General features: G+C 49.6%; 1 protein-coding gene and 1 long non-coding RNA gene across 2 annotated transcripts; one reads left to right on the top strand and one right to left on the bottom strand.

Moving 5' to 3' along the window:
• Positions 1-897: 897 nt before the first annotated feature.
• Positions 898-4,192, bottom strand: LOC146027029 (uncharacterized). Its single transcript, XR_014454635.1, has 3 exons — positions 4,137-4,192; positions 3,025-3,129; positions 898-2,736 (listed from the first exon to the last, which is right to left on the bottom strand). It is a non-coding gene; the product is annotated as an uncharacterized LOC146027029 (long non-coding RNA).
• Positions 1,902-3,852, top strand: LOC146027028 (uncharacterized). Its single transcript, XM_083158041.1, has 3 exons — positions 1,902-2,183; positions 2,680-2,748; positions 3,045-3,852. The coding sequence occupies exons 1-3, from the start codon at positions 1,913-1,915 to the stop codon at positions 3,731-3,733; spliced, it is 1,029 nt and encodes a 342-aa protein (XP_083014167.1). The 5' UTR covers positions 1,902-1,912; the 3' UTR covers positions 3,734-3,852.
• Positions 4,193-13,953: the final 9,761 nt, after the last annotated feature.

Here is a 13,953-nt window from a genome sequence, read left to right as displayed (position 1 = left end):
CCAAGCGCTTTGCAATGTCAGTAATGTGAGAGCCGCCTGGTGATGACACAATTCAATCTCCATGCCCCCAGGTCACCCCAGACCAACCCAAAAGTCTCAAGTATGGTCTAAAGGTGCATACACACTGTACAATTTTTTTGACCAATTTAGTTGAAAGGCATTTCCATTGAACCCAGTGTCCTGGACGAAAGATGTTGACAAAAGATATTGTCAACAAACGATGAATGATGATGCGCATACCCGCCAGTTGTTCATCAAGATTGTTCATCAACTGTGCATGCAGCTTAATTTGAATATCTTTCAAAAAGAGCCTATAAACTGTAGCTAGATCTTTCTTCTTTCGTCTGTCGTCAATATTTTTCGTCCAGGACACTGGGTTCAATGGAAATGTCTTTCAACCAAATTGGTCCAAAAATTGCAATGTCCTGTTCCCAGTGTAATTGCTAGATTGGGTGCGTGTTGCTGTATATCTTACAGTGTGTACCCACTCATGAAATGAACAGATCTGTTACAATTTTCACTTAATTAAGTTACTTTTGTTTAATATTAGTTTATAACACAGATTGCTCCCAAGGACTGTGCATCTAACGGGTACACTTTAGATGTGAAATACGGCACGTATACTACCAGCCGGCCCCGTAGTCTGTTATTATTTAAGACTGTGCTACACACTGCGCAATATCTGTGCAGATACTAGGCGGCAACCCTTTTTTTGATGTTTAAAAGGACCAAAAATACATATTTACTTTGCTGTCCTTGGGAGCAATCTGTGTTATAAACTAATATTAAACAAAAGTAACTTAATTAAGTGAAAATTGTAACAGATTTGTTCATTTCATGAGTGGGTACACACTGTAAGATATACAGCAACACGCACCCAATCTAGCAACTACACTGGGAATAGGACATTGGGGTTCAATTTGAGAGGATCTATATCCCCTTTTTTAAAAACACTTTGGGTGACATTCTATGGGATGAGATAAATGCGCATGTTTTTTTAGCGCACCACATCGCCGCTATTTGCCCTTTTTGAAATCGCATTTTTTAGTAATAATTCGCATATTTAATGTGATGCGCTTTGGAGGCTGAAAAGTGCGAAGTGGTGTGATTTGCGGCGAAGTGGTGCGATTTTAAGTAACAAAAAAGTGTGATTTATTCCGCCGGTCATGTGCGAGTTTTGGACCAACCGGAGTGCGATTTACAAAACTGTCTCCGCATGAGTAAGAACCCCCCAACCTATTGGCCCACCTCTGTCCCCTCCATTATGCATCACACCCCCTATATAAAGGGGCATTGGCGCCATTTCACTCTTTGATAGGAAGTAAGGAGCATGGAGAGGAGCAGTGGCAGTGTGAGTAGAGGAAGAGGTGTTGGTGGCAGAGTGAGGAGTGGCAGAGGGAACAGTGGCAGAGTGAGGAGTGGCAGAGGAAGCAGTGGCAGAGGAAGCAGTGGCAGAGGGAGCAGTGGCAGACGGAGCAGTGGCAGCAGCCAGCCAAGTGGGAGAGCCAGCAGTGTGGCAGGCAGCATGGTCACAGCAAGGCCAGCCCCAGACCAGGCCCTGGGCGTCCTGCCCCAGCAGGAGGAGGTGGAGGATCCGCTGGCATCCCCATCCTATAGCCAAGACCTTGGCCATACCCCACAGCTGCTGCAGGAGGGCCACATGTCAGAGGTGGAGGAAGATGGAGGTGAGGAGGAGGAAGACACTGGCATGGAGGAGGAGGGGTACATGGCTGGAGTAGAAAATGAGGAGGAGGAGGAGGAGGAGGAGGTGGAAGCTGGCCGCACAAAAAGTGGCCGAAAGGTCCGATTCTCATATGATGAAAATGCTGCACTTGTCCGGGCTATCATGCCTGTGTTTGACCGTTTACTTTGCAAATCTCACCACAAGACCAGTGCACAGCGCAAAAGGGCTATGTGGAAGGACATCACCCAGGCGGTGAACGCTGTCAGTCAGCACAAGCGCCTGGTCAGAAATGTCAAGAAGAGATTCAATGACATCAAAAGGCAGCTGAAAAGTAAAATGGCCATGGAGTTGGAGGAGGCCACCAAGACTGGAGGAGGAAGCCCCACCACTGTGTGCTACACATCGTATGAGGTGAAGTTGAAGCGCATCATACCCCCTGAGGTCCTGCCTGGCATGCACGTGGCGGATACCGATAGGCCGCAAACGCCATCCAGAGCTGGTAAGTGTGACCACATGCAATCTTAAACATACATGCCAATGTTTTCTAACTATAATGTTCACTTGTATTGTTATGCTAAGTAAAGTGCTGCTGTGGAACTACATAGCCCAGCAAGGTCATGCACAATAAATTGCCTGCTCCTACTTTCAAATTGCTCATAATGCTGGGCCTTGTAGTTCCACAACTGCTCATATTGATCAACACTGTAACATTCTTTCTAGCAGCCTAACATGTATGTGGCCAAAAACACAGAGGTGTACTGGTGGTTTACCTGCCATGACTACATACCAGAGATTATACAATAGTTGTCATGTGTCCACTAATTTAATAATAAATTAACAAAATAATATTGTGAAAAAAAAAAATTGTGGTGAATAAATAATGTAGTCCTTATCCAAAGGAAGTATTGTCCATTATTGTCATTTGAATGCATGGTTTTTGTAAATGCTTATCCATTGTAAGGTCCATTAATGGCTGCCCATCTTTCCTTGCACAGATTGTCCATCCCGAAGTGCTCACGCATCCAAGAAAAGAAGGCCCGTTGCTGCAGAATCTGTGGAAGCAGGTAAATGAACAAAAAAAACCCCATTACACATACAGTACACACACCCATGTCACATCAACAATATCTCACACTACATTCATCTCCTGCGGCTACATTGCAACGGAAATTAATGTAATCTGAGCTAGGCATGTGACTTATTATTAATGTCAATGTTACATGCTGTATCGGGGTACATGTGTAAGTACATAACACCCCTAGGTATGTGCGTCCAGCATCTCAAGCCCTTTCTAAAACAGTATAGACGACAGTCTGGCCTATATATGCATCAGTACTTACCTCTTCATCTGTATCCACAGGTACTATACAACTAGGGACAGACCAAACCGATTCTTCAATAATGGTGTTAGACGAAATGGACATCATTCTTGAACCGGTCGAGACCTTTGCGGCAAAGGAAGAAATACAGACCTCATCACAGAGTGATCTTCCCCCAAGTGGGGTGTCTCCCAACCCACCCCCAACCACAAACACACCCCATACAGCAGCTTCTGCTTCCCAAGTAGCTAACTCCTTGGTCAATTTCAAGGACAAACAGATAGAATTCATGGCCTCCCAAAGCCTGCAAATAGGTAACATCCAGGGGTACATGCGTGACACGTTTCTTCAATTACGCAAAATTGCACGTAGTGTACGGGTAGGTGTAGGCACTCATGTGCGCATTGCTAACAGCATTGACACCCGTTTTGCAGATTTAACTTCTGCTGTAAGGGAACAGAATAGCCATATTGGCAGCCTTGCGCAAAGTATAGCTGCACTAAGCCAATCATGCACAGCGCAGACCAATGCCTTAATAGGTATGCAGGCCCAACTACAGCAGCTGGAAGCCAATGTCGGAGGTGGCGCAGCATCAACCCTCAGCAGTGTATCCAGCACCCCAATAAGTGGCTCCCCCACTTCCCCACCCCGTCGGAGTGTTAGGACCCGTGGTGGGCTTGGTGCAGGTTCTAGAAGTGGTGTAGGGTTGCCTGATGCTGGGAGAAGGTAGCTCATATGTTTGATAGTTTTGTAATATCCAATACATCTTGTAACATGCCCCCACAGTTTTTATGTTTCACCTGCAAAAATGCAGATTGCGTCTGACAAAGTAGCCAGAAGTAAAAATGTCTAACCGCATACCATTGTGTTTGTGTATTTTTTTTAAACCAATTATTGTGTGAATTATAACATATTGTAATGGTATATGACAATGGGATTGCACTAAAGTAGTGTGGGGTAACTCCTGGCCCGTCAAAGGTTGTGGATCTACATATTCCAGCAGGCTCTGACACTCATGGTTTGGACTGTAATGGTTATAGTGTGTCAGGGCATGCTGGCACGTGTAGTTCCACAACACCAGTGAGCCATATTTTACTGCAAACTTCATTCATACATGTATCAAATGTACTTACAAGCTTGATACCAGCAAGGGATAGGTCAGCACCACCAGCTGCATCCGTTGGGCTCTGTGTATTAGGCTAAATCAGGGTTGCCGACCCTCCCGAAATTTCCGGGAGTCTCCCGAAAATCGGGGCTCCCTCCCGGCCCCCCGGAAGGGTGGGCAACCCTCCCGGATTCAGGGGGGACCCCCCCTGTCCCCTGGATCGCGGCATTAAAATGCCGCAATCCTCGGGTCTCAGAGGAGGGGGCCGGAGCTAAAATGACACAATCGCGTCATTTTAGCCCCGTCCCCTCCACGGAGATCACTGAATTTGCTGGTTTAACAGCATGGGGGCGGGGCTTAGTGATGTCACGCTTAAGCCCCGCCCCCTGAGTGGTTACTGAATCTCTCCTCTCCGGGCTTCTCCCGGAGAGGAGAAAAAGAAAGTCGGCAACCCTGGGCTAAATGTGGGTGGAAGCAGATGGTATTGGTCACAAATTTGTTTATGAGTACACTTACAGCACAGGTACATTTTGGAGTACAGGGCCAGAGTCAGATTAAGGTCTAAATGGGCCTGGAGCTGAAAATGATCAAGGGCCTATTATGCACAATAATAGGGGTTGCGGCCAGCACCTAATAATGTGGGTGGCGTGACCAGTGTTCTGTTTATATATTTATATTATATTTATATATGCCTGGAAAAGGCAGGGGGCTGGCATAGGAAAAATGCAGGGATGCCAATGTCCTAAGATACTTGCGGGGTGAGGCGGCACTCCAGTCATAAAAAAATACTGAAAGCCGAAACTTGGTAGACAACATTTCAGCACCTTTTATATGGTCACCTAAGTTTACCACACCATATACCCCTTATACAAATCATGCAACACAATAGTAACCCCCTTATACTGTTCTTTCCTCTCACACATTATGCCACATGGAATGAGCCAAAATTCACACCGATTGAGCCAAAATTCACATTATGCCACACAGATTAAGGCAAAATTCACATTTTGCCACATGGATCAAGCCAAAATACACACTATACGAGGCATGTCCAAACAGTGGCCCTCCAGCTGTTGTGAAACTACGCGTCCCAGCATTCCTTGACATAGTTTTAGCAATCCTTAATAGCAAAACTGTGGCAATGCATGATGAGACTTGTAGTTTCACAACAGCTTGAGGGACATCGTTTGGACATGCCTGCACTATACTAAACAGATTGAGCAGTAATGCACAATATGCTTCATAAATAGGGGCATTGCGCGCCAAAGGCGCCCATTAAAAATTTACACCATAATGCCCATTACATGACAAGTCTCACACCATAATCTCCAATACATATTACACCAAACACCATAATGCCTATTAAAAATTATGCTACATACAGTAAGGGCGGGATGTACTAAAGGGAAAATGCGGTAAAACACCCATTTTACCGCATTTTTCTATGTACTATTACCCGGCCGCATCATTATCGCAGGGCAGGGTATCGCCACCCTTGGGTGGCGATACCCTATAGAAGCCTATGGGCTTCTTTTCGCCGCGTCGCTGCAACCCCGCCTTCTCGTCGACCCCCCCTCTCCCCCTCCCTTGGGCTTACCTACTTGCAGGTCCTCCTGGACCCCGGAAGGTAAGCCCTTCCTCCCCCTATCAACGCAGACGGACGTCCTTCCGGGCTGCAGGGGGGGAGGAGGAGGAGCCGGGGACAGCCTGCTTAGCTGTCCCCGGCGTGTAGGCATCAGGAGCCGGCTGGGAGGTGACGGAGACCCCCCGCAGACCACAGTACAGGTATCGCGGGGGGTCTCCGTTACCGCACCGCGATGCCAGCCGCATATGTTAGTACATATGCGCTGGCATCGCGGCGGACAGCCGGCGAAGGGCGGCGATGTATATTGCTTACCTACATGTTCATTGCCAGGGGTTCCATGCACATTGCCAGGGGTTCCATGCTTGTTGCTATGTGGGATTACAAGCTCATTGCCAAGGGGAATAGATGCTCGCGGTAACTGGGGGACAGCCACTGCCGGGCAGAAATGACAGCCATTGACAGCCGGGCAGAGAGCAGGGGGCTACCTGACTGTATTCAGAGCACTGCATGTCCTGGCTATTTGAAATAATACCCCTTTCACACCAGAAAATGCAGGGACTTACCTGGGAATATGGTCCCAGGATCTTGCAGGGACATTCCCGGTATGGCCCCTTTTACACCAGCCTAGTCCCTGCATTTTCTGGTGTGAAGGGGAGAGAAAACTGCCCCCCTTTAAACAACCAGCTATATCTTCAGAACCAACTGACCCATTGACACGTAGGCTTCGAATGATTTTGGTCCCGTGAAACTGGGCCGATTGGTTCCAGAGAAATCTCTCCTCAAACAACATGAACTGCCATGAAATTACATTTCAGAAATGCAAAAAAAATATTGGTTTACCCGCAACATCTCTAGAACCAATGAACCCATATGGACCAGCCTGGTATTAGATTAAAGGCCCAGCGATATGGGTTAGACTGAGATCAACCCCGAGCTTCTGTGATGCCGGCGGAGGAACTGGCAGCCGTTGGAATCGGGTGGAGGTCGGAATTAGCGGGGCCCATGTTATCCTACGGGGAAAACGTTCCAGCTTTGCCTGGTGGTATCTCTTGTTCCCGGGGGGCTAGGGACGCGGGGCCAGGCTCGTTGGAAAGCCCTGGCCCTCAGCTACAAAATGGGCCTATTTGTAGAGTGGGCCTGGAGCTGTAGCTCCATCAGGCCCATTGTTAATCCGGCCCTGTACAGGGCACATGTGCTTACCAGAAAAGTAACGGCTGATGATGTGTGTGCGCACCAGATCCCCCCTCTGCGTACCCCTCACTACCCGAGGTGTGGTAGGTTGGGCTTCCTGCACGACTGCTGCATGTTCCTCCTCCACATAGGCAGGTTGGGACAGGGCTATGTTGTGCAGCATGCAGCAAGCCTGGATGATCATCACTACTTTGGCAGGGTGGTAAAGCAGCGTACCCGACGACCTGTCCAAACACCGGAATCAACTCTTCAAAACGCCAAATGTGCGCTCCACCACATTGCGGGTTGCAATGTGGGCTTCATTATACCGGTGCTGTGCAGGGCCCTCTGGGGTGCGCAAAGGTGTCATGAGCCAGGAAACACAACCATATCCTGAGTCACCTAAAACACAGATAGGAAGTGATTGCCTTATATGGTAAGGTATGTGTTTCTTTCAAACAGGACACACTGTTAGAAGAGCAATATGCTTGTGAAACAGGAAACACACACATTAGAGCAGGTACAAATAAGAACAGACAGGGTAATATGAAGAAGGTACTTACCTAGTAGCCAGCCCTCTGGCATTTGGTGGTCGGTAAATCTGTTCCAGAGGGCTGAGTGTCTCAGAATATAGGCGTCATGGCAGTTCCCAGGAAAGCCTGCGACAACACTCAGGATTTTCAAGTGAGCATTGGATACAACCTGCACGTTCAGGGAGTGCCGCCCACACCTATTGACGTAGACGTGGCCCCGCACGTGCGGTGCCCTAATCCCAATGTGTGTGCAGTCTATAGCTCCCAGCACGTGAGGGAATGCTGAGAGTCTATAGAAAGCCAACTTGTGGTCCTGCCACTCCAGCTCAGAACTGGGGAATCTGATGTATGTGCGCCACAACTTCTTTAAAGCAAGTAACACGAGTAAAATGCTTAGAGAAAGTGGCCTGTGATACCCCCAAGGCCCATGAGGTCACAGACTGAGTGGAGCCTGTGGCCAAATAGTAGAGGGCACACATTAATTTGTGCAGCCCAGACACTGCATAGTTGGCTCCGCCACAAAACGGTCCAAATCATCTCTCACCTGCTCATATGTCCAACAGGTTAATGCGGTTCAGCCTAAACATCCCCACAACCTGTTGATCCGAGAGGGAGTCCAGGTACAGCCGAGCACGATACATATGTGGGGTACGCAGTAGTCGGGGGGCTACCTGGATCAGGCGCGCAGCTTCCTCCCTCCTGCGCAGCTCCTCCAAATGGGCCACATCACAGATAAGCAACTCCAAACCACTCTGCAAAGGGGGGGGCGTGGCCTGACTGTGAAGGAGAGAGGCTGCTTTCCAGGAGAGCTCCGACTGGGGACATCTAAAAACCCCTCCAAATCCCCTCCACACGTACCTGCGTGCACAATAGGTGCCGGTGGGCTCCCCCTCATCTCTGGGGAGCTTGCTGGGAAGCGCTGCGGAGTCGGGGGTCCCGTTTTCGGGTCCCTGCGGACTGCGGCCTAGCACCTGCAGAAGCCGGGACCTCGAGTTGCTGCCCGGTCCGCCGCTGGGCTCCCGCACAAAGTAGGCGCGACGTGACTACTCCGGAGGCACCATCCAAACCTGAGTGACCCTCTGTGCGGTCCCCTGGCGCCACCGGACCCCCGCAGGAGCCTGCATCGGCTCCGTTGACAAGGTAGGAGCAGCTCAGGCCCCCTTCTCCCCAGCCGGCGGCCATTTTGGAATCCGGAGACGCCGGAGCTGTGCCCCCTACCACCCCCCTGCATCACCCAGGGAGCTCACCTGGACCTCCTGAGGTGTGGGCGCTACCCACCCCAACCTCACAGGACCCCTAGCCCCATTAATCTGCCCCAGTCCACAGCTAAACGGGGCAAACAAAGAGCGGCGGCCATATTGGATGTGGCATCATCTGCACAGCCATCCACTCGCCTGCTCTCCCGGCTCCATCCAGGTCAGCCAGACTGGGCATAATAGTGAGAGGGTCAAGGCTGTCCTGCCCTCATAACTACGTGCTGCACCTGGCCTGTACACCCTCCCCAGGCACTGAAGAAGACAGGCGGCGGCCATATTGAGTGGGGCAGACGCAGCCCAGCACAGGCCAATGAAAACCCCTATATAAGGGGGATAATACCCACGCCCCAGGCCCACGTATTGCCGCCCCTGCCAATCCCATCCCCTCTGAACCCACTCCGCCTCCTTATAACCGAGCAACGCTTAAAGCCCGACCCCGCAGCATTGTGAGGAGACCCCACAGCTGAGAAACAACAGTCTCCCATCCTCCGGCTACTACCAAACTCCCCATCATCTGGGAAAGTGGATCCCCCTCCCCGTCAGCCTTGACAAAGAGACCACCCCCTTTTCCTCTTCAATTGAACTGTAGCGCCTCATGTCGACCTAAAGGCCCCTGCCCCGCTTCCCCTGGGTGCCCCTGACCATTCACCCCTACTTACCGAACCATACAACAACTGATCGAGGACCCGACTCCCTACAAGTCCCGGCCTTTTTAGATCCATTCATACTACTCTACCTGCCCGGGCCCCTCTCACATGCGGAGATCCACCGCTAAAACGCCCAAAAAAGGAGGATCTGACATCTCTCACCACTTCACTCGCTCCATCAAAGCAACTCCTCGGGAGGAGCCCAACTCCCCTACCCCAAAAGCCATGGATAAGAAGCAGCCCGCCTCACCTACCCCCTCCACCAAGGAGGACATCCTGGCTCTTCGATCCTTAATCACCGATCTTAAGGATTCGCTCGAGACTAAATTGGACAAGGCGATGGCCTCCATTAAATCAGACATTACCTCCCTTGCAGCCAGAACCTCCAAACTGGAAACTCGACAAGACGGCTTTCAAAAATCTCTGAACGACACAAGCAGAGACCTAAATCACATCATCTCTGAACTAACTGACCTTCGCTCTAAGAACGAAGATCTGGAAAACAGAGAGCGGAGAAACAACATCCGTATACGCAACATTCCTGAATCTATCCCGCAAGAGGCCCTAGAGCCCTACCTCCACAGACTCTTCTCCACCATATCCAAAGATATTGGTCCGAGAAAACTTCCTTTAGAGAGAGCGCACCGTGCGCTTAGACCAAAACCTCGCGATGGAGACCCACCCCGGGACGTGATCATCCGATTCCTAAGCTTTAAAGACAAAGAAATGGTCCTTTCAGCAACAAGAGGTCAGAGATCCACCACCTTTGAATCCTCTAGTCTCCAGTTTTATCAGGATCTGGCCCCTCTCACACTAGCAAAAAGAAGGGACTTTCGTGACCTCACAACAGCCCTCCGGGACAAAGGCATCCGTTACCGTTGGGGCTTCCCCTTCAAGCTAATTGTGGACCTGAACGGTAAGACTGTTCTAATCAGAGATATGCGGGAATGCAGGGATCTGCTCTCCCACCTTGAAGAATCTTCCTCCCTCCCAGAGGGCGGGTCACCATCTACCCACGAATGACTCGAACCCTTCAGCTAATACGGAATGACCCCCTTAGACTTTTACCTTTTTGTTTACCAGTTTGCTCCTCACATATTTGAGCACTAGTTAGGATTGTACTTCACTTCTCTAATGGTCATTCCAGATCGCTTGTTTCAGTTCAGGCCATGACACTGACTGTGTTTGAAGTTGCCTTGTTAGATTGTATGGGGGCTGGGCGGGGGACATGGGGCGGTTGGGAGAACACCTTTGATCTTGTTGCCCGCAATTTACGAGAAAAACACACCCTACCCATCACCGCAGTACATATTTGACAGCAGATGGGCCCCTTCTCTCTGCCGCTCTCCCCCCCCCGCCTCAGCACCCCTTTGATTTCTTTGACATCTGTATGTTTAATGTTTCAATTTAATGTTTCAATTTACTTGCTGATCTCCGCACCCAGGGGAATCGACAAGATACGTTTACCTTCCACACACCCCCCCAACCCTCCTTCCTAGGGTGACGCCCCCTAAGGGTGGACCACCCCTTTGGACTCACCAGTCCTACCAACTGAGCACCTCCTCTTCTCTCCGAGGACTCGTTCTCAGCCTCGTCCTCCCTAACCTCCTATCACACCTAGCCCCTACCCCCTCCACAACGCTCTAGAGTAACGCTCACACTTATCCTCTTTAACACACACAGTATCTGTCCCTCCCCTCCGCCTTACCACCCCCCCTTCCCCCCTCCATCCTCTTTCTCCTCCCCACCTAGCAACCTAGGATGCCTCTCACAATAGCCTCAATGAACGCAAGGGGCCTAAACACCCCTCAAAAGCGTTCTCTCCTATTCCGCACCATTCGTACCCTTAACGCAGACGTCATCCTTCTGCAAGAGACACATTTCAGAGCACCTGGACACCCCACCCTCCAATCTAGACAATTCTCTACTGTGTACTACTCCTCCAGCTCGTCCAAACATAATGGTGTGGCCATCCGACTCCGCAACAGACTCCCCTTCTCAATGCACTCGGTGTTTAAAGACTCCGACGGCAGATATCTCATTGTCACTGGTCGACTGGGCCACATGGAGGTAACTTTTGCTAATATATACGCCCCCAACTCAGGCCAACAACGCTTCTTTAAAAAGTTCTTCACCACCTTGCAGAAAAAGAAAAGCGGTCATGTATTTCTAGGAGGAGACTTTAACTGCGTTCCTGACCCTGACTTAGATAAATCTCCTCACCTCCCCTCCTCTAGATCCGACCCTCTGGCCCGGGCCCTTTTAAAGCATACCACAGAGACCGGTCTTGTCGAGACTTGGCGCTCCATGAATCCCTCCACCAGAGATTATACCTACTACTCCCCCTCCCATCACTCTCACTCGCGAATTGACCTGATATTTTGTGACCCCTCGACCTCCACCTCATTAATAAACTCCAGCATCATCCCCAGTACATGGTCTGACCATTGCTTTCTCACCTCTTCTTTCAACCTTTTGGAAACACCAATCCCCAAGCCCTCATGGCGCTTAAACGAGACCCTATTAAAGATCCCACACTTCCAAAACAAGATCAACGAGGCGTTGATAGACTACTTCTCTCTCAACTCCGCTGATCAAGACTGTACTCCTTTAGTCTGGGAAGCGCATAAGTCAGTAATCCGGGGCCACATCATTAGCTACGCCTCCCACAGAAACAGGGAACAGAAACAAAAATTTCAAAACCTACTAAACCAAGTCGCCCTCCTCGACTCGCAACATAAACGCTCCCCGACCGACTTTAACTACAAACAACTCTCCAAGGCCAAAGCCGCTCTCAATGCTATCCTCTCAGAAAAAATTGAGAAATCCCTACGCTGGACCAACCAGCGTTTCTATGAGAAGAGTAATAAAGCAGACTCTCTCATGGCCAATCAACTCAAAAGCCGTAAAGCCCGTTCCGCTATCCCGTCCCTTAAAAACCCCTCAGGTTCTCTGTGCTACCATCCCAACGATATTAATGACATCTTTAAGCAATACTATAACAATCTGTACAATTCCTCTACACCACCCTCTTCCACCCTCACGTCAATGTCCTCTCCCGAATACCTGACCTCATGCTCTCTCCCAGAACTTGACTCAGACACGTCTTCCAAACTCTGCTCCCCTATCTCCTCAGAAGAAATAAAAAACGCCCTCAAATCCCAAAAACCCTCCAAATCACCAGGTCCGGACGGGCTCCCTTTCTCATACTATAAAACATTCCAACAATCTTTACTCCCCCAACTCACTGCTACCTTCAATCGCATCCTAAATGGAGAATTCTTTCACCCAGACACTACGAGAGCGGTAATCACCGTCATACCAAAGCCTGGCAAAGACCCACAGCTGGTATCAAACTACCGCCCCATATCCCTCCTAAACACAGACCTAAAACTTTTTGCAAAAATACTAGCTAATAGACTCAATCCAATACTCCCCTCCCTCATTCACCCTGATCAAGTGGGCTTCGTACCAACTCGCCAAGCATTAGACAATACCAGAAGAACCATCAACTTGATCCACCACGCAAACGCCATTAAGCTCCCCACCCTGTTACTAGCCTTAGATGCAGAAAAGGCGTTTGACAGAGTATCATGGTCTTTTCTTTCCCACACACTCCAAAGATTTGGATTTCAAGGACAGTTCCTACAGGCCATACAAGCTCTTTATCACAACCCCTCTACTTCTGTCTCTGCTGCAGGCCTAACCTCTGCCCCATTCAGTGTTTCCAATGGAACCAGACAGGGCTGCCCATTATCCCCGCTTATTTTTGCACTAATTATAGAACCCCTTGCCAACCGCATTAGAATCAATCCTGATATCTCAGGTGTCACGATAGGCAACTCTAGCTACAAAATATCGCTTTTTGCTGATGACGTCCTCCTCACTCTCTCCAACCCCTCCATTTCCCTCCCCAATCTCTTTCAAGAACTATCCTTGTACGGCCATTTTTCGGGTTACAAGATTAACCATGACAAATCTGAAGCACTCCCCCTTCATATCCCCAGACCTGCGCTCGACCTCCTTCAAACTAACTTTGATTTCTCTTGGCGCAGGGACTATATAAAATATCTAGGAATCAACCTCACAAAATCCTACACTAACCTTTACAAATTCAACTTCCCCCCCCTCATCCAGTCCATCACACAAGATCTCGCTCGCTGGAGTAAACTCTTCATTTCCTGGATAGGCAGAATTAATGCTATAAAAATGTCTGTGCTCCCCAAACTCCTTTACCTATTCCAGACCCTCCCCATCAGCATCCCCACTAGGACCCTCAACACCCTACAAACCTCATGCTGTAAATTCATCTGGAATCACAAGAAACCACGCATTAAACGTAGCATACTTATCAAACCCCCCTCATCAGGAGGCCTGGGCCTCCCTCTCTTTTCCAAATACTATCAAGCTACCAGACTCAGCCAATTAGTTGCTTGGCACTCCCCCCCCGGCATGAAAAGATGGGTTGACATGGAGTCGGATCTTGCTATGACCCACTCCATCTCCCATCTCCCCTGGATTCCACGAAAACTTAGACCCACCCTAGCTCAACCTTCACCTACAATATCCCTCACGCTCTCTATATGGGACACCTTAGCCGACAAACTTTCCCTCACCTCCCATCCCTCTCCATTAACGCCGATTTGGCAACACC

This window comes from Crinia signifera, chromosome 8, assembly GCF_055691185.1.
Source record: "Crinia signifera chromosome 8, ASM5569118v1, whole genome shotgun sequence".
In the NCBI taxonomy this organism is placed as follows: Eukaryota; Metazoa; Chordata; class Amphibia; order Anura; family Myobatrachidae; genus Crinia; species Crinia signifera.
This window is presented reverse-complemented; position numbering and strand designations above follow the sequence as displayed.